Raw genomic sequence first — 25,308 nt, forward strand, 5'->3', positions numbered from 1 at the left:
ATATATTACTTATATCATTATGTTAAAAATATTTGAAATTAATAACTCCTTTATATATAATATAAACATCAACTAATTTTTTTATATATAATATTTATATGTCAAATATTTATTTTCTGCATGTATATTGTGGGTATGGTTATTTCTAATATTAAAAAATGAAACAATTATTTTAAATATAATTATTATTTTTATATGTAAAATATTTAAAATGTCATTGTTTTTATCTACATTTTGGGTATGATATTTCAAATATTTTATAAGTGAAATATTTAAATTAGTTATTTCAAATATCATTATGTTTATATGTGAAATATTTTAAATACAAATACAAAAATATATAATACTAAAATTTACTACACTCCTAATATGGATAAAGAAATAAATATCACACATATAAAAATTAAAATAATTTCTTTGAAAACAATGTATTTATTAATTAAAATAAAAAACTTGAAACAACATAAAATAAAAAATAAAGATATAATTTAGAAAAGGGGAATTGAACTTAGGTCTTAAGAATGAAATTATTATATTTAACCATTTAACTAAGGAAGTTGATATATTAAAAGTACTAATTTAAAATAATAAAAAAGCTTAAAACAACATAAAATAGAAAATACTAATGTGAGAGAGAGAAATCGAACTTGGTACTCAAGGATAAAACCATTAAAATTTAACTATCTGAAATGCCTCAAAAATATGAATTTTTGATTTTCAAGTTGTTGTTGTGTGATTTGGTTTGGTTGAGTGGTTAAGTGTTTAGTGTATCTACTTAAGGTTTAGTGTTTAAGTCTTCATACCTATAGGAAATATTTTACTTTATTTCTTTTTTCAATCTCTAGCAAGCTGGCGGAGGAGTTTAGATTAAGTTTAAACTCTAAGGGTCTGTTTGTCTACGTGTGAAAGGTTTTATGGAAAATGATTTCTATATTTTCTTGTTATAGGTCAACATAAAATGAGTGATTTTTCTTATAAAATGACTTACCTTTTTGAAAAATGTAAGTTATTTTTCGGAAAAGAGTTTCTCTATAGATAATTTTATTTTTATATAAAAATTAACTTAAATCAAACTTAATATTATTATATTGATAATAAATATTAATTTTATTTTGAAAAAATCATGTTTTTCAATATTATTAAACATACACATTTAATGATTTATATTTAGTCATATAATAAATTAATATAATAAATATAATTTATTATTTTAATAAATTATTTAATACTTCAATTTTATTTTAATAATAAATATTTATTACAATTATAAATATATTTATAATAAATGTTTTGTAGTATAAAGGTTAAAATATGTCGTAAGTCTATATACACTTCACAGATTTGCAACTTAGTCTTTCTATTTTTATTTTCAAGAATTTAGTTCTTTTACTTTTCAATTTTGAAAAATTGTTGATATCATTAAATTTTTTTGTCAATTTTGTTGATGTCACATTTTTAAATAAAAAAATACTCACTTAGTAGTCATGTAATTAAAAAATGACGTTGCAATGAACTTGAATTTAACATAATATTTTTAATATATGCAAAAACAATGTAAACTATAAAATTATAGATAAAAATAAATTCAATTAAACAATAAAAAAATAAGAAAACTTCAAATGTATGTTTGTTTTATTGAAAACAACTTTTATGAAATATTTTTAAAAAATCTACCAAATAACAGAAAATATTTTACACAAAATCATCCAAACACTAAAAAATATTAACTTTTCTAAAAAAGTAAATTATTTTCTAGAAATTATTTTTCAGAAATATTTTTTTTTGTCAGAAATAAACTGATATACATTAATAATGGTCGGGTGGCTCAAAAAGTCGGAAACAATAGAAGCAACAGCAGCAAAAATCACACAGTAGAAACAAAATAGTTTAAAGGCCAATAACAGAGCAGAAAAAAAACTAAAACCAAAGAAACAAACAGCCACAAAACAAAAACATTAGCAGGAAAAACCCAAAATGGATACCAGCCAAAAGCCTTACGATTGAAAAAACCCATTCAAAGCTCGAAGGGGCCGAAAGAAGGTAGCTTTGAAGCCAGCAATGGAGATTCAAACTGAACCTTCTCCAACCTTCAAAGCTCAGAAAACCCTTAACGATGATGAAACCATGCAGACTGATCCATCTCTACTAGCTTTGCAACAGGATCCGGAGCTTCCTCAACCCAGAAACAAGAGGTGTTTCGATGGCGTCCATCCATCGCCAAAGCGTGCGCCGCCCTATTAACCTCTCTGGGAACAAAACGGTACACAACGTTATCAAAAGCTCTCTAATAATTGAATATTTTGCGTAATCGATCTAAGGATAGATCTGTCCTCTTTGGTCGAGTTTAATTTTTTGATAGTTGTCAGGGAGTCTCCTTCCAAGATAAGTTTACTGAAGCCCATATCCTACGCAAAATAAAGAGCCCTTTCACACATACGCATTTCTACAACAAGCACCCATAATCTGGCCTTCCGCATCTCTAGCTAGGACTGCTACAATAGATACATTAGTGTTGCTCATAAAAGAAGCATCAAAGTTCAGTTTAATATTCCTAACTGTAGGTGGTTGCCACAAAACGTTCATTGGTACTTCCAGAGGAGAGACAATAACTTTACTACTGCTAAAATCCTGAGCATAGCTCAGAATAAAGCCCATAAGTTCACGTATCCTGAAGTTAAGTCCCTCATTTACCAACTTATTCCTTTTATACCAAAGAGCCCACAAAGAAATAGTAATGAGTTTCTTGTACAACATATCAGCAGCTAGAAAATTATTACAAATTGTGTTTTCCATTCGAGGTATCAATGCTGGAGTCGAAAGAGAGATTCAAAAGAACCCAGAGTTGTCTCAAGACGCTACAAGTCCAAAATAAGTGATGTGAATCCTTTGGAGCCTCATTGCACAAAGGACAGGTAGTATCAACTCGCAGTCTCCGTTTGGCCAAATTACAGAAATGAGGCACATAATTTTTTAGGATACGCCATAGATGAATTTTAATTTTAGCAGGGAGCTACAAGCCCCAAGTTGATGTATAAAGTGTTTTGTAATTATCCGATGAGGCCAAAATACCATCTTTAAATTGGGTCATTTTTGTAAGTAATGTTCGGTAGCCGCTCTTAACCGAAAACTCCCCAGAAGCATCATGGCGCAAGACCAATGTATCCTGAGCATTACAACCCGTAAGAGGAATAGTAAGGATGCGCCTAACCTGTTCATCATCAACAATCTTGCAAATTACAGCCTTGTTCCAGGTACCAGTGTTAGCATTAATTAACTGATCAACAGTTGTCCAGTGAGTATCTATAGCCTGTACTAACAATCTACCATTCCAAGGACCAAGCAACCAGGGGTCATTCCAGATGTTCACCTTCGTACCACAGCCAATTCGCCGCAGAAGTCCATCATCAAACAGCTCCCTCACACAGCAGATACTTCTCCAGGTAAAAGAAGGGTAAGAGCCGATTTTAGTTCACAAAATATCAGTGAATGGATAATAACGAGATTTAAGAACTTTAGATAAAAGACAATCGGACTGGGATAAAAGACGCCAAACTTGCTTAGCTAAAAGAGATTTATTAAATAAATAAAGATCCCAAAAACCCAGCCTACCATTAACCTTTGGCAAACATAGTGCACTCCAGGTACTCTAGTGAATTCCTTTCGCAGATTTACTGTTTGACCACCAAAATTTATTCATAATACGATGACATTATTCTTTTGGCAATGCAAAACATTGCATAACATAAACCAATATTGCTTGTAAAACTGCCTTTATAAAAACCTCTTTACCACCCATTGAAAGGTACCTAAAGCTCCACCTCTCTATACGCCGTCGAAACCTGTCAACAAAATTTGCAAATGCCTTTTTTTTTCTACCCAATTATCATGGGTAAACCCGAATACTTTTCAGGGTTCATTGACATCCTAACACCCAGAGTGTTAATAATAAAATTCCTATCCTCAGCCCCCACACAAGCACCAAAATAAATGAGTGACTTGTCCAAATTAATTTGTTGTCCTGATGGAAATTCATATTCCAAAAGGATCTTGCTGACAATGTGTGCCCGTTCAGCCGAAGCATCACCAAAAATGATGCAATCATTTTCAAACAACAAGTGGGTAATCGCTAACTTACCCCTACCAATCAAAACTCATCGCATTGTATGATTACGCTTAGCCATTTTCAATAAAGAAGAAAGACCTTCCGCACAAAGAAGAAAAAGGTAAGGGTTAAGCTGGTCGCCTTGCCTTAGTCCTTTCGACGGAGTAAAATGATCACTAACATCCTCATTAATACCCACTATATATGTAACCAAGCAAACACACCGCATAATGAGAACAATCCAATTTTGATGAAAATTCAGTCTAGACATCATTCCAGCCAAAAAATCTCATTCCACCCGGTCATACGCTTTGCTAAGGTTAAGTTTAAGCGCAAAATTCTCGTTTTTATTCTTTTTCTTTATCTTAAGAGAATGAAGCACCTCATAGGCAATTAATGTATTGTCTGATATATGCCTCCCGGGAATAAAAGCACCCTGAGATTCATCAATACAATATTTTAGAATTGGACTCATACGAGCTACCAGTACCTTCGCAATAATCTTATAAAACACGGTGCATAAGTTGTAGGCCTAAACTGAGACAGATTTTTTGGTTTGTCCACTTTGGGGATGAAAACCAAATGAGTTCTATTAATGTTGCCCATTTCAATTCTGCCATTTAAAACCTCCAAACAATAGTTTAAGATCTCATCACCTACAAGATGCCTAAGAAATAAATATGGCTAGTTGGGGATAATATTTGTATCTTTTTGAAAATAAAATAGTTATTTTATCCTTTATTTTTCTTTTATTTTTTCTCTCCCTCAATTTTTCCCACGTTCAATTGTGGGGTAGTTTTCATTTTTATATTTTTCCCTTTTTTCCTTCCTTTATTTATACATCTGTTCTTCTTTCTCAACTCTTTGGTTCTCTTTTATTTTCCTTGGTTGCAAGGATTGTTCTCTTACATTCTTGTCAATACTGGTTGAGTTCCTTTGTTTCGGTTGTGGGCTTAAATCGTAGAGGTAAGATTCCATCATCTGTTTCTATGGTCTTTTGTGGAATTGATGCGAGTAATTGGAAATTTTGGAATTATGGTAATGTAGTGCAAAATTTGTATTTTTGCATAATCTTATTAATTTGTTACGTTTTTAGGAGAGGATGAAGAGGGAAGTGGCGTTTCTTCAGTGATTTAAGGGCGCGGGTTGTTGTTGCATGCTTGGGTAAGCGTTTGGTTCTATTTTGGGGCTGCGTAATTTCATTTGTAGGTGCGTTTAGTAGATTTTGGATGAATTGAGGCTGGTGTTCTAGGAATGGGTTCGTTTTTGTTACTAATTTAAGTGTTCGAATTATTGTGTTTAGGTTCTAGAAGTCTCATGGGTGTTTTTACATCAAAATCGAACCAGATGTGTAACGAGAAACCTAGAAAACAACGAACAGTGAAAGTCAAAATTGTGCACTGTTGACGTCACACGGCCGTGTGCGACATATGGCCATAATGTCTAGGTCGGATTTGGGTGTTACATTATCTAACCAAAAACACTAATTGTATTAAAAAAGTTAAAAAATTGCAACTTGAAGGGAAGCGCGTCCAGTTGGGCGCGCTTTCCTGCCAACTATGTAGAAAGCGCGCCCAGCTGAACATGCTTTCACACACTCTCTCTAAAAACGACCTATTTCCTTAAATTTTTAAAAATTCAACCTTTTTGACTAAAACGTTTTTTTTTCTTGTGGCATATATGGCTAATTTAGCCTAGATAATACATAAAGAATTATTGCTGGGAATTAAAAAATTAAAACTAATTGAACTCCGTATGTTGGCATGACGGTCAGGGTGTTTACCACCTTTAGTGACCCGAGTCACACTAGTCATATTGCTTTTAGCACTTTGCCCTCTTCTTATAATTTACCAAAAATAAAATTTTAAAACTAATTATTAGATAAAATATTAAATTTTGATTTTAATAGATAATAATAATTATGTTAAAAATAGTTTATATTATATGATATTTATGATTTTTGAAACACAATGGATAATAAATGGTAAGATAATTTCCTTAAAAAAAGTGAGTAAATGATAATATAATAAAAATAGTCCTGGAAATGTAAAAGAATAAATATCTAAATTGAAATATTTTTATATCTAATTTAACTTAAGAATAAACATTTAAATTAAAATTAATATATATTTAGATTCTCAAATTAAGGTATATAGGATAAATACTTTATTTAAATTTTGTATTAATTTTTCAACTCTAAGAAAGTTTTTGTTTTTAATGATGTGTTATTTAAATAGCCTATCCACCAATCATTACTTTTTTTTCAAGTTTAAAAGTTTAAAAACATCTGAATTTCAAAAAAAAAATTAAATTTATGTTTTTTTTCACTCAATTGAGTATTTAAAATTTTAAAATGCATAAAAAAACTTTCAAACATTTAAAAATAAAAAGCAATTAAGTTTTTTTTTTTGCACTCAATTGGGTATTTGAATTGTCAAAATGCATCAAAAAGGCTCTTTGGCTGTTAACTTTAACAGTTGATAGTTAAAATTAATCGCCCCTAATTTTTTTAAGTTAAATCCACCAAGTGTCACAACCACGACATGACGTGGCAAAAAAATGAAAAATAAATAAATATTTAATAAAAGTTATAAAAATTATTAAATTTTAGTAAAAAATATTTAATTTTTATTAAAAATTAGAAAAAAATTATAAAAATCATTAATTTTAAAAATTGTAAAAAAATTATAAAATATATAGAAATATAGAAAAATGTATAAAATTTTATAAAGTCATAAGAAAATTATAAAAAATGTAAAGAAATATAAAATTCGTAAAAGAATTATTAAAATTATCATACCAAAAAAAGCATTTTATAAATTTACTATAACTTTTATTGATTTTTATTTTGTCATTTTTTGCCACATGTCATGCTCAGTTGCGACACGTGATGGCTTTAACTGAAAAAATAAAAACTAGGGATCATTTACTTTAACGACCAACAGTTAAAATTAATGGTTAAAGGGCTTTTTTGATGTATTTTATAAAATTTTAAAATTTTTTATTTTTTACCCTTTTTATAATTTTTAATAAAATTTTAATATTTTTTATAGCTTTTATTTATTTTTATTTTTATAAATTTTTTGCCACATGCCACGCCATGATTGTGACACTGGGTGACTTTAACTAAAAAAATTAGGGACAGTTAACTTTAACGATCAAATGTCATTTTTAATGTATTTTGACAATTCAAATACCCAATTGAGTGCAGAAAAAGCAGGGGTTTAGTTGCTTTATTTGAGAAATTTTAAGGTATTTTTGATGCATTTTAAAAATTAAGTACTCAATTGGATGCAAAGAAAAAATATAAGAGCTTAATTGCTATTTTTAAAAAAAAATTGAAGGCTTTTTACACTCTTAAACATTTTCTTAAAATTGCTAAAGAATTTTATTTTTTATTTTTATAAAATTTTAATGAAAAATAGGACTAAACGCGTATAACTATAAGAAAAATGCAAATACTCATTCAAATATATTATTTAATATTGTGAATTAATTATAAAATGTCTACTTACCTTTCTTTATACCGATTTGAATCGAATGAATGGGTTGGTTTAGTTCCGATCCCACCAAACTGTAAAAACCCAAATATAATCAAGGCTTGAAATCCCATTTTAAGAAGAGAGTATTATCCGCTTGAATCAAGGCATCATTGTTGATAAACAGAAAGCAAGGGCGAAATACGTTGGTGTTCAATCATTAGAACAGAGAAACCACCTTGAAACGTAAACCCCCTTCATGCCTTCATTCCTATTGCAAAAATGGAAAGCACTAGCAATCCCAAAAATCTTCTTCTTAAATTGATGTCGACTTGATAGCCAAAAGAAAGGATACAAGTGGCAACGACTCTTCTTGACCAAACCATGTAAGAATCAAAGGAAATTAAGGGCATTTGCAAAAAGTTTGAACTGCTAAACATCACGGGAAGCTTGGCTCAAAGGAAATTTCAAAGCTTGCACTGCTACCCTTGTTTTTCCTTAAGGAAGCTTTGGGCGACCTCCCCATTTTAGCTTATCCCAAAAGCTATGAACAAATTGGTTGGTTGTTTCATGTGTTGTTTTAGACTAATTTAGTTAAAAAGGCCCATTTCCAAGTATATTTATGGGAATGGGCCGATTACAGCATTATTTACTAGAAAGGGCCGGTTTTGGCAAAACACGTCTATGTAAAAGCGTTTTAAGGAAAAATTTTCAAGAAAACGCGCCTTTGGGAAAGCATTTTTGCCATGTCAGCACGCTAACATAGACATGCTTTGCTAATGTGGCAACAAAAACGCACTAATGTGGATGCACTTTTGCCCATTATCGAATTAAATTTTCAAAAAATGTTATTTTTTTAAAAAAATTATAAAAATAGAGTAGGTTTTTTTTTAAAATTTATAAAAATAAGCCTTTATAAAGACTCAAAGTGGCAACACCTTTTTATTATTATTATAAGGTGTTACCAATTAATATGAAAATAAAACTAACAAAGCAGATCTTTATATAGACCCAAAGTCTCATTTCCCTTGTTTTCTTAAACAATGTGGGATATGACACATGTGTATATATAGACTCATGAATAGGTTTGCAGTATGTTCTTAAGCAATGTAGGATTCTTTCCTCGTTTAACTAACAACATAAGATGAAAGACTACACTATATTTTATAACTTTTTTACAAAACAATTTCTAATTTTTTTTAATATTTTGTTAACATTTTCTTATATTATAAAATTATCTTTTGAGATCTTTAATCTTGTTGCATTTTAGAATTGTTAGCATATACAAAAGGACTATTAAAAAAATAAATAAATTGCACATATGAAACTTGTACATGCAATAATCTTCTATTCAATTTTAAATGTTTGAAGTTAATATCCATGCAATTCTATTTTTTAAAATAATTTTCTATTATTTAAATTTAGAAGTTATACTTTTAATTTTCATTATTGTTTATTTTATATTATATTATGAATGTTTGATTAATAAATAAATGGTGAGTATTTGGTACTCAAATAGTATTTTTTTTATAATTTTAAAAAATTGATATATCTTTTTTAAATATTTATTTGTTTTTAATATTTTACTATACTCATTTATTTTTTAATCTTAATTTTAATTTAATTTTCATCACCTAATGAATGCTGATAAATTTATTTCAAACGTATTTTGACTAGATAGATAATCTATTTAAACATAGTATAAAATTATGTTAAATAAGTTTTTTTTTATAGAAATATATAATATACATAAAATATAATAATTAATTTTCATAATTTTATATCTAGATTAAATTACATTAGTATTCACTTAATTATAATTTTTTGGCTATCGAATTATAAAAACTTACAAAATGATTACTCAACTATTAGTAATTTTTTAAATATTTATTTTTTAATATTTTACCATACTCATTTTATATTTTATAATTTTTTACTTATAGAGTTTAAAAGTTTTATTTGTAATGTATCAAATGTTAACTTTTTGTAAAAAAAAATTAAACTCTATAAGTAAAAAAATATAAAATATAGTGTAGTCTTTAGACTTATGTGTTAGTTAAAAGATGAAGGAATCCCACATTGCTTAGGAACAAGCTGCAAACCTATTCATGAATCTATATATACACATGTGTCATATCTCATATTGCTTAAGAAAACAAGGGAAATAAGACTTTGAGTCTATATAAAGATCTACTTTGTTAGTTTTATTTCCATATTAATTGGTGACCACATTAAAATAATAAAAAAAAGTGTTGCCACTTTGGGTCTTTATAAAAGCTTATTCTTGTAAAATTTTTAAAAAATTGGTCTACTTTTATAATTTTTTTTAAAATAATGACCTTTTTTGAAGATTTAATTTGAGAACGGGAAAAAGTGTGTCCATATTTTGTGCTGACATGGCAAAAATACTCTTCCAGGGATGTGTTTTCTTGGAAATTTCTCCCTAAAATACTCCTATGTGGACGCATTTTGCCAAAACCGGCCCTTTTTGATAAATAATGCTGTAATCGACCCATTTTTGTAAATATGCTTAGAAATAGACTTTTTTAAGTAAATTTTTAGGGGTACTCTCATGCCTGTTAGATTTTCAATCATATATGCTTTAATGGGCCTTCTATTGCATTTAAAATCTAGCTCAATAACACTAAATTGAATTCATTGTTAAATAAAACGTGGTTACAATTAAAGTTTTTAAAATAAAATTGATGGTTATTTATATATCGACAGTAGTTATGATATAATTAAAATTCTAAAGCTCATATTGTATTTGACGTTGATGCAAGAATACTGTTATGTACTCTGCAATATTGTGAAATAGTGAAAGTGCACTTTCATTGCACATGTTTTTTAATAAAAAGTTTGCGTACTATATTAAACTTTTTTATATAGTTCGGGTGTTATTATGCAATTAAGTTTCTTAAATATAGTAAGTAGAATTTTCTATCCTTTATGCTTTAGGCCCACTTTCTTGGTTCTTGCTGATTTCAGTGGTGTGGGGTTGTGGGCACTTGCAAGCATCATTCGACCTAAGAGCCCAGTTTTCAAATCACTGAGATTGTATTTTATTTTAAGTAGGTGGTTCACAAACCCTAGTAAGTGCAGTTCATGTTTGGATGACTGTCTCTTAGCTCAACACACACATCCAAGCTCTCTAAACTTTACAGTCCTTGAGTGTTCTTAATTATTGTTAATTAATGATTTTGCATGTTGTCAATATATATGGGGTGATTATGGAGCCATGTCCAGTTGAGACATAAATTGTCTTTTCTCTTCGACTTTGTCTTATTCATTCGACACAAATATGCATACACCCAACAAGGCAAAAAGTACATGGTAAGCTCGCAGCACACAGTCTATTGATTCTTTTTCCTCATTTTTTTTTTCATTACAACCCAATAGAGACTGAAAGTTGCCTATTTGAAATATTAAACCATAAATCTTAAAAAGTATAGATAATACTTGAAAATTTAAATTATATGGACTCAAAAAGATTTGACATGCATATGATGGTAGGAAAACTGCCCAACACTACTAGAATATGCAAATTATTGAGGCATCCTAACCTTATATTAGCTTCCTCACGTGGACATATTAATAGGAACTTTTACCAGACAAATAAGGCTTACTGTCCCAGTGATTAGATAGGATTTTTTTTTTCTGTATGACCATTTCTCACCTTTCCAACACCAAAACTAGGAAAGATAGACAGTAAATTCATGTAGGTTTCATGTCCTCAAACAGTGTTGCCCATAATGTATTATGGTTTAAGTCCCCACCTGCCTTTTCCTTGTTGATGTCACCATGAACTTTTGGTCTCCTATGTGTCATTGCAACATCAACTGGACCAGATGTTATTGGGCTCCTATAACTGAACACCAACTTCTCCTGCAATTTCCGATCTAGGGGCCCGGAAAATTTTAAGCTCCTAGGAGGGACCAGCAATTTCTCTGGTCCTCTATAATCCAAGGGACCAGATTTTGCTATTTCCCTGGTTCTTACCATTGGATGCTCTATCTTCAGCTCCTTGTGATCACTCTTGCACCTCCTTGACAATGCTTCTCTCCACTTATCGCTATAAGAAACCGGCTCCGGCAGTGGCTTCGTCGCATTATTCTCATGGTGAACCAACTTGTTGACATACTTATTGAAGCACTTTCTGGTTTTGTTGATTGACAAAATGAGCTTGGACAGGCTATTAGGGGCTTCTCTAACTTCCTTCCTAGCAAGCTTGAGAATCTCCAGCCTATGCTTGGCAACTGAAATACCCATACTCTGAAGAAACTCATGGTTGAAGTATGATAAGTCCTCCTTTTGGAGCTCATTCCCAGAAAAGGCAAGGCCATACTTATAGACAAGTGACGGGTCAAGGGAGGCTTTAGATAACCAGGAATACCAGTCCATGGCGCTGGTGGTTGGCTTATGCCATGGGATGCTCACAAAATTGGAAGTTTTTAGTGTGTTATAAGATATAGTTGCATGTGAGTGGTCCAATACAAGCCTTCAAGTGGTCATAAAAGATTAAGTAAATGTGGTGGTTGAGTGTAGGGATATCGTTTCTTTCATCTCTAATTGAAATTTGGACGGTGGTTGAAAAATTGAGAGGGACACCAATTGAAAATCTGGAATATGAGTTTACGGACTTATGCGCCTTCGTGTTTCTACTGCAAGGCATTTCCATTAGGCATCACTATCATTAACTTCTGTCCTTTTCCGGCTGCACCATGGGTGCACGTGCTAGCCATATCCCCTGCGATATCTTCAAAATGATATACAAAATGCGTATCACTTCGATCATAGCCTTGTAGGAAATAGTTCATTTCGTTACCATTTCATTATTATACACTCTTTAAATTGATTACGGTAAGATAAACTTTGATGAAATTAAAAAATAATGATGATAATGAAATTAATTATTATAAATGGTGAGATTGAATATTATAAAAGTGAGATTATAATTAAGATTCAATCGCAATGGCAACAATGAGATGAGAATAAAAAATGACCATTAAGGACATTAAATTAAAATTTATTTACAATGAACATTTTGGATTATCTAATATTTATGAAATTATTAAAAATATATATTAGATTATAATTTCATCAATAAAATAATGTTATATATAATATTTTTCTTTTCTTTTTTATTATTGATATAATTATTTATGATTTATTTAAATAACGAAGTATCATATTTTCTATATTCATAAAATATTTTAATTTTATAATAATTTTAAATAACTTATTGTGTCAAATTTAAACTTCACAATATTAAAAGTTAATGGTATAATTTTATCAATAATTATTATTGGTGTAGTGGTAAAGAACTCGTTTATAAATTTATTAAATATGTGACCAATAAGTGTTGAGTGCAATGGTAAAGCGCATTGTACTCCCATAAGAAAATGCAAGTTTGAACTTTGAAGACAATATTTTTATCGAAAAATGAATAAATAAGTTAACAATCCATGTATGTATGTCAAGAAAAATATTTATTTTTCTCTTAAAGTTCCCCTAAATTTTCATGTTTATAATTTTCTATTTATTCATTTAATTAATTAATTAATTAAAGGTATGAAATTATTTTATTTATTATCAAATAAAGAAAAGAGTAATCATAAAAAAGAGAGAAAAGGAAAGGGTGAGAATGGAATTTCAACTGCTAAACGAAGTTTTAAATTTCAGTGCACCTTGAAGCAGCAGTAGGAAAAATGACTTGTGGTGCGGTGGAAATCTCCCACCATTGCAGTGTGTTGTGATTGCACAATTAACCATGCAAATCTCATCCAATGCAGGTTGGGTGGAATCCAAATAAAGCCTTAACCATGTTAATGGTGCCTTGCCTACTACATTTTGGAGTTAAGCTTATGGGATTGGCTAAAGGGTTTAACGTGGGCTGACTTCTGCCCCTTTCTTTACATAAAATGGTAGGGAATGGCTGCTTAAACATGGCCCCCTTCCGGCCATAACTATCAACCAACCTTTCTCCTTTTGATGGCCCGAGCTATCAGAGAACATGTTAAAATCTGCGGAGAAACAAAAGCATTAATTGTATTAAGATTGATTGTTGCTTCGAAACCTAGCCTTGAAAGTTATGGGGTTTTATTGCACCATTTAACCTCAAGTTAGATGGTGTATATGAACCACTAAACACCATTGATTAAGTATATGTATAATGGAGCACCAACAAAAATGGTGACACTGAAGTATGTTTTTAATTCTAATAATCTACAGAAAATGCTTAGCCAATTGTCAAGAGTTAAATCATATATGTTTCTCTCTATATGTGCTAGAAACATTAATTTAGAATGGATTTGGGTGAAAGTGAAAAAGTCAGGGAGGTGTTATAATTCAGTGATTTTACCATATTTTTGGTTGAAATCATTTTTTCATTGACTGGAAATCACAATGGATTTGAGCTCACGTTTACAGATAAAGCACTAATTAAAAATATTTTATTTTATTTATTATTTTATTAAATTAAAAAAATTATTACAAACTAAATTTTGGTTCATTTTGTATTTTTGTTATTGTAACCATATGAACGACCTAAGTTTAAATATGTATTCTTTCTATTTTGAAGGTTTTAAATATTTATATGATTTTCAAGACAATTCACTATTTCAACTAATCGGTTATGAAAATATTTCGTGAATGACTTATCCACATCCTAGTGTCACAGGTTGCGCAAAGAAATCCACGACCAAGGCACACTCTAATGTTCCCTCTTGTTTATTGGAGGTTATTCGACCCGATAGGATTAATCTATTGCTTGAAACAGACTAAAAGTTTATCTACTTGTATACTGATTAAATTGTAATATTTTATTTTATTAAGGGAATTATTGTAAATCCTAAAGGATAAACATGTATAGAAGTTAAATCCCTTAGACTCTCTTATTATAGATGAGAACTAATATAAGCTATTAATGTAATTCAATCTATACTGTTGCATTTGGGGGAGCTCAACTATAAATAGAGCCCTCCCCTTTATTTGTAACAATTCCATTCTTGAGTTAAAGAATATTGAGAGCACTTACTCACACACTTGACACGTTTTTGCTTTCCTTTGGCTTTTCTACTTTTCATTACTCTTTCGTTTCGAGTTTGCTTCCGCTTGTTTCGGTGTTTTAGAGAATTTTTAGTAAAAATTCTTACTTTGCGAGAGTTAGGTTGACCTCGATAAATTTGAACCCAATAAATTATCTAATGCTGCATAGATTGTGAGATAAAAGTTCAAGCCCTATGACACTAAAGGTGAGATCTTCACGAGTGTAAGCAAGCTCTCAAGAGATTTTTAAAGTTTAACCTTGAGTTCTTTTTTCATTTTTAAAAAAATTTACCAAAGAAATTATTATTAGAATAGAACTGACAAATTCTAAAACTAAATCTAAATTAAATTTATACCTAATGAAAATCAATAATATTCAATGTAATGTTAGATTAATTCTTAACTAATCAATTGAAAGAATAAATCTCAAAATAAAAAAAAAGTTCATTTTATTATTAAGAAAAATAATAAACACAAAATTTTAAATGATAATGAAAGTTGAAACTTAACCCATGCTAAGAGAAGCAACAGGTAGCAAGTGACTAATGGAGAGAAGACAACAGTGGAGCTATTGACAAATGAGCAGTAGAGAAAGACGGAAGGAACAATCAATTGAGCGGGCGAGGGAGCAGGACACATCCAAACTCATGTTTCCACGAACTTGAGCGATAAGAGAATACTGCATTATAGTTACTTCTTGAGAAAGATGTACGACTTAAAATCTCAATAATTTGACAACTATTACAACATAATTATAATTAGGTAATGTGTCTTGGTAGTTAGCTAGAAGGTTGTAGCACAACTAAAGTTTTTAATATTTATGGTGAAATTTAACAATACTGATGCGAGTCTCAAGGCCTAATTCTAGATTCATAGATGTGATGAGTTCATACTATCTCAAGGCCCAACAATAATGTCGAAGGCCAAGAAAATCAAATCAAGATTCGATCAAAGACAATATGAGATGATGAATCTTTTCGAGGAAACGAGTAATAATACATACACAAAATGAGTGAAATTTATTAAAGTCAATTCAACCAAGCTACCAATTTTCAAAATGAAAAAGATTAGTTAACTTGCGATGAATTTTTGGATGGGATCCACGCATTTATGGGCTTAGATGTCTGCATAACATTCGATCTATTTTTTAGCTTCAAAACCCACTTTGAATCGCTCAATTTCGAGTTTGGGAACTTAAGTTATGACTGTTTTATTGAAGATTGTGCGAAAAGAATTTCTAGACGACTGTGCGAAAAGAATTTCTAGATGAGATTATGACAGCAATTATGAGTTCCGAGCTTTTAATTAGAGTTTAAAGCATATTGGGTTCTATATTTAAGCTTAATTTTTATTATATATGAGTCCAATATTGTATTTATTAGGTTTTATTATATTATTATTTTATTTATTCCAAAATTTGGATATTGTTTAAATATTTTAAGTTATTTAGGAGTTTTTGTTTCAATATACTTTAGAGTTTTATTTGGATGTACTTAGCTAACCTATATAAAGGCTTCTTCATTGTTCATTAAGTAGACAATTATTTTCATTAATAAAGTTTTTAACTCTAGGAGTTTGTTTCTTTGTGCAAGATTTTTTTCTTATGATTTCCAGAAGTAGTTTTATTTTCGATTTTCTTCAAGGAATCATGGGAATTTCATTATTCACCATTCAATTTGTCAAGAATTATTTCTTGAAGGGTTGATGAGAGCTATTAATTGAGTTTGTTGATATTTATATCTCAAAGGATTCAATTGGAAACTTATCTTTCTATCCATTATATCAATCGGCAAACTTATCTTTCTATCCATTATATCAATCGGTTTATTTGATCCATCTTCCACTTTTAAATTTCTTTTATTTATTTATTTATTATTTTGAATATTTATCTTAATTCTTGATTTCTTATTTTAGTGTGTTCATTTTCTTTAATTTCTAAATTTGTTTATTTCTCATTTCAGGTCATATCCAAATATTTATTTTTCGAGTCGAACAACTTGAATATGATCCTTTTTCCACTCCTTCCTTATCATTTGGTATTATATTTGTGTGTTTTAGGTTTTCTTTGTGTTCTTATAAATTGATTTCCAACATACAACCTCAAAATAACTCTTTTTTTTTTCTTTTTACCCAAAAAGTTTTTTGGAAAAAAATATTTTTCAATGGGTAAATATTTTTCAAATGATCTGAAATTTTACAAACTTGTTCTTGGCACTCTCTTAGAATATAGAAAAATATTTCTAACAAAAAAATGATTAAAAAAGTGCAAGAACAGAAAAATATGAAACAAAAAAATTGGGTTGAATTTTGTGCCAAAATTCTCTAGATCAGATCTACACTATTTGAGGATACTTCGGTTAAAATTTTGTGATTTATGAAAATCGAGAACACCTCAAGTTGTTTTCCCTTGTTTCGGGTTTTCAGTTAGGTAGTTTATTTTCTTTGATTCTAGCATTAAATTTTCTTTTGTTTTTAGCTTTTCTTATTCTATTACGTATTCTAACACAATTTTACTTCTTGTGTTAATAAGTACAAAAACAATTGCCTCTCCTTTCTTCGCTTAACTTACTTCTTTGGAGTCGAGTTTTTCTTTGGCTTCTTAGAGCCTTATGTCAACTTTGTTAGAGAGTGATCCTACATCTTTTCACATATTATTGAGTTTGATTACTCTTTAAAAGTTACAAGGAAGAAAATGTTAATTTCTTTTCTTTATCGCTTAGAGTTGTTTTTTTTATTGCGAGTGTATAACGACGAGGTTTAATTTTTTGAGTTTTTTTTTATTTCGACCTCCAATAATGGTACGTAAACATAGTATGTAAGAGGTTTTGGAACCTCCTACTAATGGCGATGATTTGCTTGAGTCCCATTATCTTGTAGTGCAGCAATCCCTTAGCATTCAAGTAAGGGACGATTTTGACAAGGTGCAAAGAACTAACATCTTTAATTTGAGATGCTTAATTCAAGGAAAGTTGTGTTCTCTTATTGTTGATAGTGGTAGTTGTGCCAACGCGGTGAGTACTTTTAGTGGATAATTTATCGTTACTTTGTCAAAATCATCCTAAGCCATATCACTTACTGATGTCCACGAAATCAACTAAAAATACGAAAAAGGAAAGTGCACCTATCGATAAATAGTATAGCTACGGTGAGCAAAGATACCGTTCCCACGAGGATTAAAAGTACTAGCAATTACCGTCTTTCTATTATTTAACCGACAATTTGAAGTGATTTAATTAAACTAAAATTAATTAATTAATTAACTAAGAACTCGACAAATAACAAATCAGGAAAATAATCGAATAATAACCAAGAAGCGAAATAATATCCAAGAAAGAATCCAACTAGTCTGCATCTGTCATTATCAATATGAATTAAACAATTTATTCACTTAATATATTGATGAGTATAAATCCCTAAATTATGCTAATATCTCTCTTCAAGACTAAGAGCAACTGATTCTATGTTGATTAATTGAATTTTTTTTATAATTAAAACTCCTATTATCGCATTAACTTGATCTATGGATTTCCCTATTAGATTTGACTCTAATCCAGTAGGTTTATGTCGTATTATTTCTAGGATTGCATGCAACTCCACTCAATTATGCTAGATCTACTATTAAGCATGATCTATTCATCCTCTGAATTAAGCACATTAAACATGAATTAATAATCCGAAAATATTAAATCAAGAATTAAACACGTATAATTGACAACAAGATTCAAGTATTTATTGTGTAAAAAAGAAATCAAAAGACAAATTTCATCATAGGGTTCATTTCCCCTAGGTATTTAGAAAATTAGTTAATAATCACTAATAAAAAAATCTCAAAGTCAGTATAACCACAAGAAATAGAAAAGCTCGTAATAAACTTCAAAGAAATTTAAAGGAGATCTTCAATCTTGATAGAAATCTTCTTTAGAGTCGACTTCAATGGCGTTTTTCGAGTTGTTTTCTTCAAAATATTCTTTGACGACACTCTCTTCTCTTCTTATATTTGGTATAAATAGGTCTTAAAATACCCTGAAAACCTAAAAATTGCGTTTTCCACTTATTTGGAGTGCAAATCACGAAGTCTACATGGTTTAGCACATGGCTATGTGACAGTCTGTGTGGTTCACATGACCGTGTATCCAGCCCGTGTGGGAAGGCCCAGCCTGTATAGCTCCTGAAATATGCTCAAATTGTCCGATTTTCGCTCGTTTTACTCCCAAATGATCTTTGAAGTATAGAAACATAAATTTAAAGGATTAATAGATAAAATTCACCATTTTGCATTAACTAATCATGTAAAAAAGCATTAATAATGAGATTAAAACATGTTACTTTTGACACTTATCACTTATAATGGCTTAACAAAGGTTCATAAGTTAAGGTAGTTAAATAGTCCTTAATTGCATTCAAAATTGGAATTCTTCTGACGAGGTTTGGTGTGATGTAGTTCTCATGCATACCGCCCATTTTCTTCTTAGAAAACCATGGCAATATGATTGTGATGTGGTACACCATGACAAATTGAATCGTTAGTTCCTTGTGTTTAAAGAAAAGAAATGCGCTTTAGCCCTTCTGGAGCCTAAACATGTGTATAAGGACCAACTAAAAATAATAAAATTCTGTAAAAAGTTAAGAAGAAATAAAAATTTTAAAAGATACCTTGAGTGATAAAAGTCTTGATGATCCAATTTTGGTGAGTGAAAATACATATGAGATAAAATTGGAGAGTTCTCAAGTGGGAAAAGAAAATGAAAAGCAAGAAAATATTCGTGCAAAAATGAGGAATGGTTATGTTTTAACTAACCATAACTCACATTTGTTTAGTGGTGTTTCTTTGTTACAAGATTCCAAGGATCCATTGATGGATTTTCAATTACATTACTCAACCGTCGATAGAAAATTTTACTTGTGGGATAGAGGTAAGTTGAATATCGATAATTCTTCACAAGTGTTAGATTAAAACATGTAAACATACCTTAAATATTTTTGATAAATATGCAATTTGTAGCGACGTAAAAATTTTCAGCTTTGGGGTCGCTAATTGTGGCGATTTATTAAACGTGGAATCTCGGTATTTATAAAAAAAGGGAGTCACCACCGATCCTTTTTTCTAGGTGTGATCGGACACCTATTAAATTTATTTTTTAAATAAAAAGAAGGCTGAGTTTTTAGGTCTACATCGAAATCCAGAGAAAAAGTAAGGTTCGGGAGTCGGTTACGCGCGAGGAAGGTATTAGCACCCTCGCGACGCCCAAAATTGGTATCTCATAAACATGTGTTGTCTTGATTTTCAAAAATACGAGTTCAATATAGGATTTAATCGTGATCCGATTGAAAAGACAAGAAACTTTAGTTTTTGATTTTTTAGAAGGGTGTTCCGTCTTTAATACGAGCCGACAAATCCCATCCAACATAGCGATGAAATATATGGCTTAATGTTAAATCGACACATTGCCTTACTTATTAAAAACAAGAATAAGATTTTTGAACTAGTGCAAAGCGAATTGATTAAAACGGATGACAGAGCTAGAAATATATTGAAGTGAATATAAATGTGACAATAGAGATATATGCTATATTAAACGTAGTATGAGAATTAAACATGAACTGGAAACGGTGAATGTATATATAATAACGACATTAAGAGTATATATGTAATATGGGAATGAAAAATGTTTACATAATAATACAAAATATAGGTACATAACACACATAGTAATAGTGTTAGGAATAAAACAAATGTAATAATATATATACAATATGGTAAAAAAAATAAACATATACATATTATAGAATTAAAAAATATATATATACATGGGATAAGATGGAAATATACACATAGAGTAATATATAATAAAATATAACTAATGATATTGAAAATACATGTTCATAATATATAAAACGTATATATAATATAATATTAAAACACTTACATAATATATATATACACATACTTACAATGTTAAAAAGAAAAAAGAAAAAATAATAATAACAATACTAATATTATATAAAGATATACTTATTTATATATTAAAGATATATACATATATAATAAACGAATAATATGATATTTAATATATATACGTAATATGTATAATAAAGATAATAATATACATAATATATATAAAAATACACATAATATATACGTATGTAACAGAACATATACTATGGTTAGTGAGAATAACAATGATGTTATAAATATATATATATATAACAAGATATTCACTATATCAAAAATTATAATAGTAATGGTATTAAAATACAATGCAACATAACAAAAATACTATATATATATAAATCTATATACATAAATAAAAGTTTACACTATTATAATAACAATAATAATAAATATAAAAATAATATTAAAATACAAAAACAAATACAATAAAGATATTGAAATAAAATAATAAAAATAAGCCTATATGTAAAATATATATAAATAAATATATACTAAAACATATATATATGATAATGATAATAATAATAATGATAATAATAGTAATAATACTAATAATATAAAAATAACAAGAATATTTAATAAAGAAATAAAAATAAACGAAAAAAAGGACTAAAATTAAATTAAAAACAACGTTGTGGGGCCAATTTGAAATAAAATTAAAGAAAAGGATGAAATTACAACACGCGCATAACTTGAAGGGGTCCAAAGCGCAATAAATCCCTTGGTCAAAACGCTACGCAGCACAAAAGGACTAAATTGAAAACCATGGAAAAATTCTGGGGCCAAATTAAAATGTAAAAACTTAATTATAAATGCATGAAAAAGCGGAGGGGCCGATTGCGCAAATAGCCCCTCCCTTACAAAAACACGCGGATCCTAGTCGGAGCGGGTCGGGTCGACCCGACTCGGGGCCCAAAACGGCACCGTTTTATTAAAGAAGGGAAGGGGGCCAAAACGCACCATTTTGGCCCCTATATAAGACAAATTTTTTTAAAAAAAATCAGTTGAGAGAGGAAAAGAAAAAAGAAGGAGAGAGGAAAGGAAAATCTGGCCCTGGGGCCGGTCACCGGGCCCTCACCGATCGCCGTCCGTCGCCGTCGCCGGCGCCGGCCACCGTATACGGTGGCCGGAAAAGGTAAAATCTTCATTTTTTTTATTTTTTTACGTTTTTATATATATGTATTTATATATTTTTTTGTATATTCGTTTAAGAGTATGAAGAAGGAAAGAAAAAAATCGATTCAAAAATAAAAATCACCTTGGTTTTTGATATCTGATTTTTTGTCTTTTAGATTCACTGATTTTGGGTGTTCGAATCTCTGCCCTTTGATGTTAAGATTGTGGTATTTTGTATATCAATTATTTTTTAGAAATCGAAAAGAAAAAAAAGAAGAAGTCCTTTTACATAGTTTCAAATCGGCTTATATAGCCATTCATGCAAGTCTGTTTCCTTCCTTGTGCTGTTACGTGTTTTCTTTGTTCTTACAGGGTATGGCCGGTGACAGAGGGGTCAGTGGAGCAGAGCTGGTGGCGATGGGACATTGCGGCGCTGAGTGGGTTAGGGTTTCAGAAGCTGAAACCCTAAGTCAAAATTTAGGGTTTTAGGCCTCTGGGTTTTGGGTTGTAAAATAGGTTAAGGGATCTGTTTAAGGTGTAATGGGTTGGTATTTTGTGGGTTAGTGGGTTAGGGATAATGGGCTCCGGGGATTGTAAAGGGCCATTCGAGTTTAGGGGGTATTGGTTTAATTTTAGGTAATTGGGTTTTGTAAAATGGCCCAAAATTGGCCTGTAACAGCTGCCCCTCTTTGCTCATTATCGTGTAACAATAATAGAGCAAAAACATAAGAAAAGGCCAATTTTGTCCAGTCTTGCCGAGTCTTGACTTCTTTGGTGCTCTTCTTGTTCAGATAGCCTCCTTCTAGTCCACCGCATCTTATAGTTTTGGTTCAATCCACTGCATCTTCTGATATATGCCTTGTAGCTTCAATCTTTTCTAATGTAACTTCAAGGATATGGGATTTGTGGCTTTGATCCATTTCTCTTGTAACTTCAGAAAGATAAGATCTACAGCTTCAATCTGCTCTTCTATCGCTTCAGTAAAATAGGGTTTGTGGTCTTTTCTTCTGTAACTTTAGAAAGGCAAGATCTAATATCCTTGATCAACTTCACTGCAACTTCGGGGAGACAAGACTCGCAACTTTATCCTGCTCCACTACAACTTCAGGGAGTCCAAATCTGGTATCTTCCATCAGCTTCAATCTTTATTCTTTGCTCGGCATGTGATCTTGAGCTCAACTCATTTCTCGCAATATGAGTTGAAGAATACAAATTGAAAGAACAGAAGTTGAGAATACCTCAGCACGTGAACCAAGGCTCAACTCACCTCTCGCAATATGAGTTGATTTTTGAAAAGTATAAATTAAACAGAATTTGAAAAACAGAATTTGAAAATACCTCGACATGTGACCCGAGGTTCAACTCATTTCTCGCAGTATGAGTTGATTTTTTGAAAAATATAAATTAAAACAAAAATTGAAAACTCCTCAGCATGTGAACCAATGCTCAACTCACCTCTCGCAATATGAGTTGATTTTTGACAAATAGAATTTGAAAATACCTCAGCGTGCCCCGAGGCTCAACTCACCTCTCGCAATATGAGTTGATTTTCTTGAAACATAAATTGAAAATACCTCAGCGTGCCCTGAGGCTTGACTCACCTCTCGCAATATGAGTTGATTTTTGAAAAGTATAAATTAAAAACAGAAATTAAAAGGCTCAACTCACCTCTCGCAATATGAGTTGATTTTTGAAAAACATAAATTGAAAACAGAATTTGAAAATACCTCGGCATGTGACCTGAGGCTCAACTCACCTCTCGCAATATGAGTTGATTTTTGAAAAATAAAAATTGGAAAAACAGAAATTGAAAATACCTCAGCGTACCCTGAGGCTCAACTCACCTCTCGCAATATAAATTGATTTTTGAAAAATATAAACTACAAAACAAAAATTGAAAATACCTCAGCGTGCGAGCCAAGGCTCAACTCACCTCTCGCAATATGAGTTGAGTTTGGAAAAGCAAAAAATAGAAACATCAAAATACCAAAACCTGTCATTTGGTAGAATTCAGGTGTCTTTTTCTTTAATCCAGTATAACTATCATTCAAAATTTCTTGTTCTGCTGGAGTACCTGTGTATGTCATGCATGATGTTATCATGATATGCACATGTTTATCTTAAATGCCTTTATGCCTACATGATTATGCTATGCGCCTTAGGCATGTTTGTCGTATATCGTTTTTCGTCACGATTTTTTATGATCTGTGTTCATTGCTTCGAATCTTGACTTTCTTTTTAGGCCCTGTACCCGTCCTCATGCTTCACGAATAATCTGCGTTTCTCAGATATCACTCTTTTGCCCTTGGTTGAACTTTGTTCTTACTTTGAGACTCTTGTATTTGTCAAATTTTCATCCAGGTAATGCTTAACATTTATTTTGTTTAGAGTATGTCATTTCACTATTTATCATGTAAATGAGCCACATAATGAGATGCATGAAAATGGTCAGGTAGGGACAAAAGGATACCTCGCATTTATTTATTTCAAGTGTAGCGAACAAAGAAAGTTAATCAATGATAGTAAAAAAATGTCATAAAGAGGAAAGAGATCGCATTCAATGTATACAAATGCTCTAGATATTCAACACATGAACTTTTCCACGTTCTTCAACCAAGAATCTTTTCGAGCATGGCTTCTTGCGTAGAAGATTTCGAGCTTTCCAAAAATGCTTCAAATACTGTAGTCTCGCTGTTTGACCCACTGTTCAAAACATCTTGCTCTTTAAGCCCAGTGTTTGTTTCATTAGGACGCCCTTTCGGGTTTTCATCCTAATCTTTCGTGTTAGTCAAGACGCCCTTTGCGGGTTTTCACCTTGATCCCCTCTCTTTTTTTTAAAAGATGCCCTTTCGGGTTTTCATCTTGATTTTTTTCAAGCATAATATTTCTTCACAGCATCTGAGTTCACTGGATTCGGTAACTCCTTCCCATCCATCTCAGTAAGAATCAAAGCTCCACCCGAGAATGCCTTCTTTACGACATACGGTCCTTCCCAATTTGGTGCCCATTTTCCTCGGAAATCTTTTTGTATTGGGAGAATCTTTCTCAGCACGAGTTCTCCTTCGTGGAATTCTCTTGGCCATACTTTCTTGTCATGGGCTACGATCATTCTCTTCTGGTATATCTGTCCATGGCAGATTGCCTTTAGACGTTTTTCTTCAATAAGGTTAACTGGCCATATCGAGCTTGAACCCATTCTGCTTCTTCTAGTTTTGATTCCATTAAGATTCGTAGAGAGGGGATCTCAACTTCGATAGGTAGCACAGCTTCCATCCCATAGACCAAAGAGAAAGGAGTTGCCCCCGTAGATGTCCGCACAGATGTGCGATATGCATACAAAGCAAATGGTAGCTTCTCGTGCCAGTCTTTATATGTCTCGGTCATTTTCCCAATAATCTTCTTAATATTCTTATTGGCCGCTTCAAAAGCTCCGTTCATTTTTGGGCGATAGGGTGATGAGTTATGATGCTTTATTCGAAATTGCTCGTACACTTCCTTCATTATCTTGTTGTTCAGATTCAAGGCATTATCTGAAATGATCCTTTCAGGCAAACCATATCGACAAATGATTTCCTTTTTCAAAAACCTGCAAACTGCAGTTTTTGTTACAT

General features: G+C 30.8%; 2 protein-coding genes across 14 annotated transcripts; one reads left to right on the forward strand and one right to left on the reverse strand.

Moving 5' to 3' along the window:
- The first annotated feature begins 1,803 nt into the window (after positions 1 to 1,803).
- LOC107962561 (uncharacterized) lies at positions 1,804 to 5,744 on the forward strand. Of its 13 annotated transcripts, none has more exons than XR_005928374.1 (5): positions 1,823 to 3,251; positions 3,334 to 3,451; positions 4,998 to 5,068; positions 5,199 to 5,311; positions 5,406 to 5,744. XR_005928374.1 is itself a non-coding variant. In XM_041115075.1 (5 exons), the coding sequence occupies exons 1-4, from the start codon at positions 3,143 to 3,145 to the stop codon at positions 5,237 to 5,239; spliced, it is 339 nt and encodes a 112-aa protein (XP_040971009.1). In that variant the 5' UTR covers positions 1,823 to 3,142; the 3' UTR covers positions 5,240 to 5,266; positions 5,406 to 5,744. The 13 variants fall into 13 exon arrangements, 6 of the variants coding, with proteins under 6 accessions (XP_040971008.1, XP_040971009.1, XP_040971010.1 ...); XM_041115075.1 differs by having other exon boundaries at positions 5,199 to 5,266; XM_041115076.1 differs by having other exon boundaries at positions 5,199 to 5,744.
- A 5,551-nt stretch (positions 5,745 to 11,295) lies between these two features.
- LOC107963247 (uncharacterized) lies at positions 11,296 to 11,982 on the reverse strand. The gene has a single exon (XM_016899812.1). The coding sequence runs from the start codon at positions 11,980 to 11,982 to the stop codon at positions 11,296 to 11,298; it is 687 nt and encodes a 228-aa protein (XP_016755301.1).
- Positions 11,983 to 25,308: the final 13,326 nt, after the last annotated feature.

Source organism: Gossypium hirsutum, chromosome A06 (genome assembly GCF_007990345.1).
Source record: "Gossypium hirsutum isolate 1008001.06 chromosome A06, Gossypium_hirsutum_v2.1, whole genome shotgun sequence".
Classification (NCBI taxonomy): Eukaryota; Viridiplantae; Streptophyta; class Magnoliopsida; order Malvales; family Malvaceae; genus Gossypium; species Gossypium hirsutum.

Bases quoted from the DNA above. Each gene is read 5' to 3' on its own strand.
- LOC107962561 (XM_041115074.1), top strand. From the start codon at position 3,143: ATGGCGCAAGACCAATGTATCCTGAGCATTACAACCCGTAAGAGGAAT. The intron at 3,252-3,333 runs GTACCAGTGTTA...TACCATTCCAAG, and splicing joins AAATTACAGCCTTGTTCCAG to GACCAAGCAACCAGGGGTCA. The intron at 3,452-4,997 runs GTAAGAGCCGAT...CTTGGTTGCAAG, and splicing joins CTTCTCCAGGTAAAAGAAGG to GATTGTTCTCTTACATTCTT.
- LOC107963247 (XM_016899812.1), bottom strand. From the start codon at position 11,982: ATGGACTGGTATTCCTGGTTATCTAAAGCCTCCCTTGACCCGTCACTT.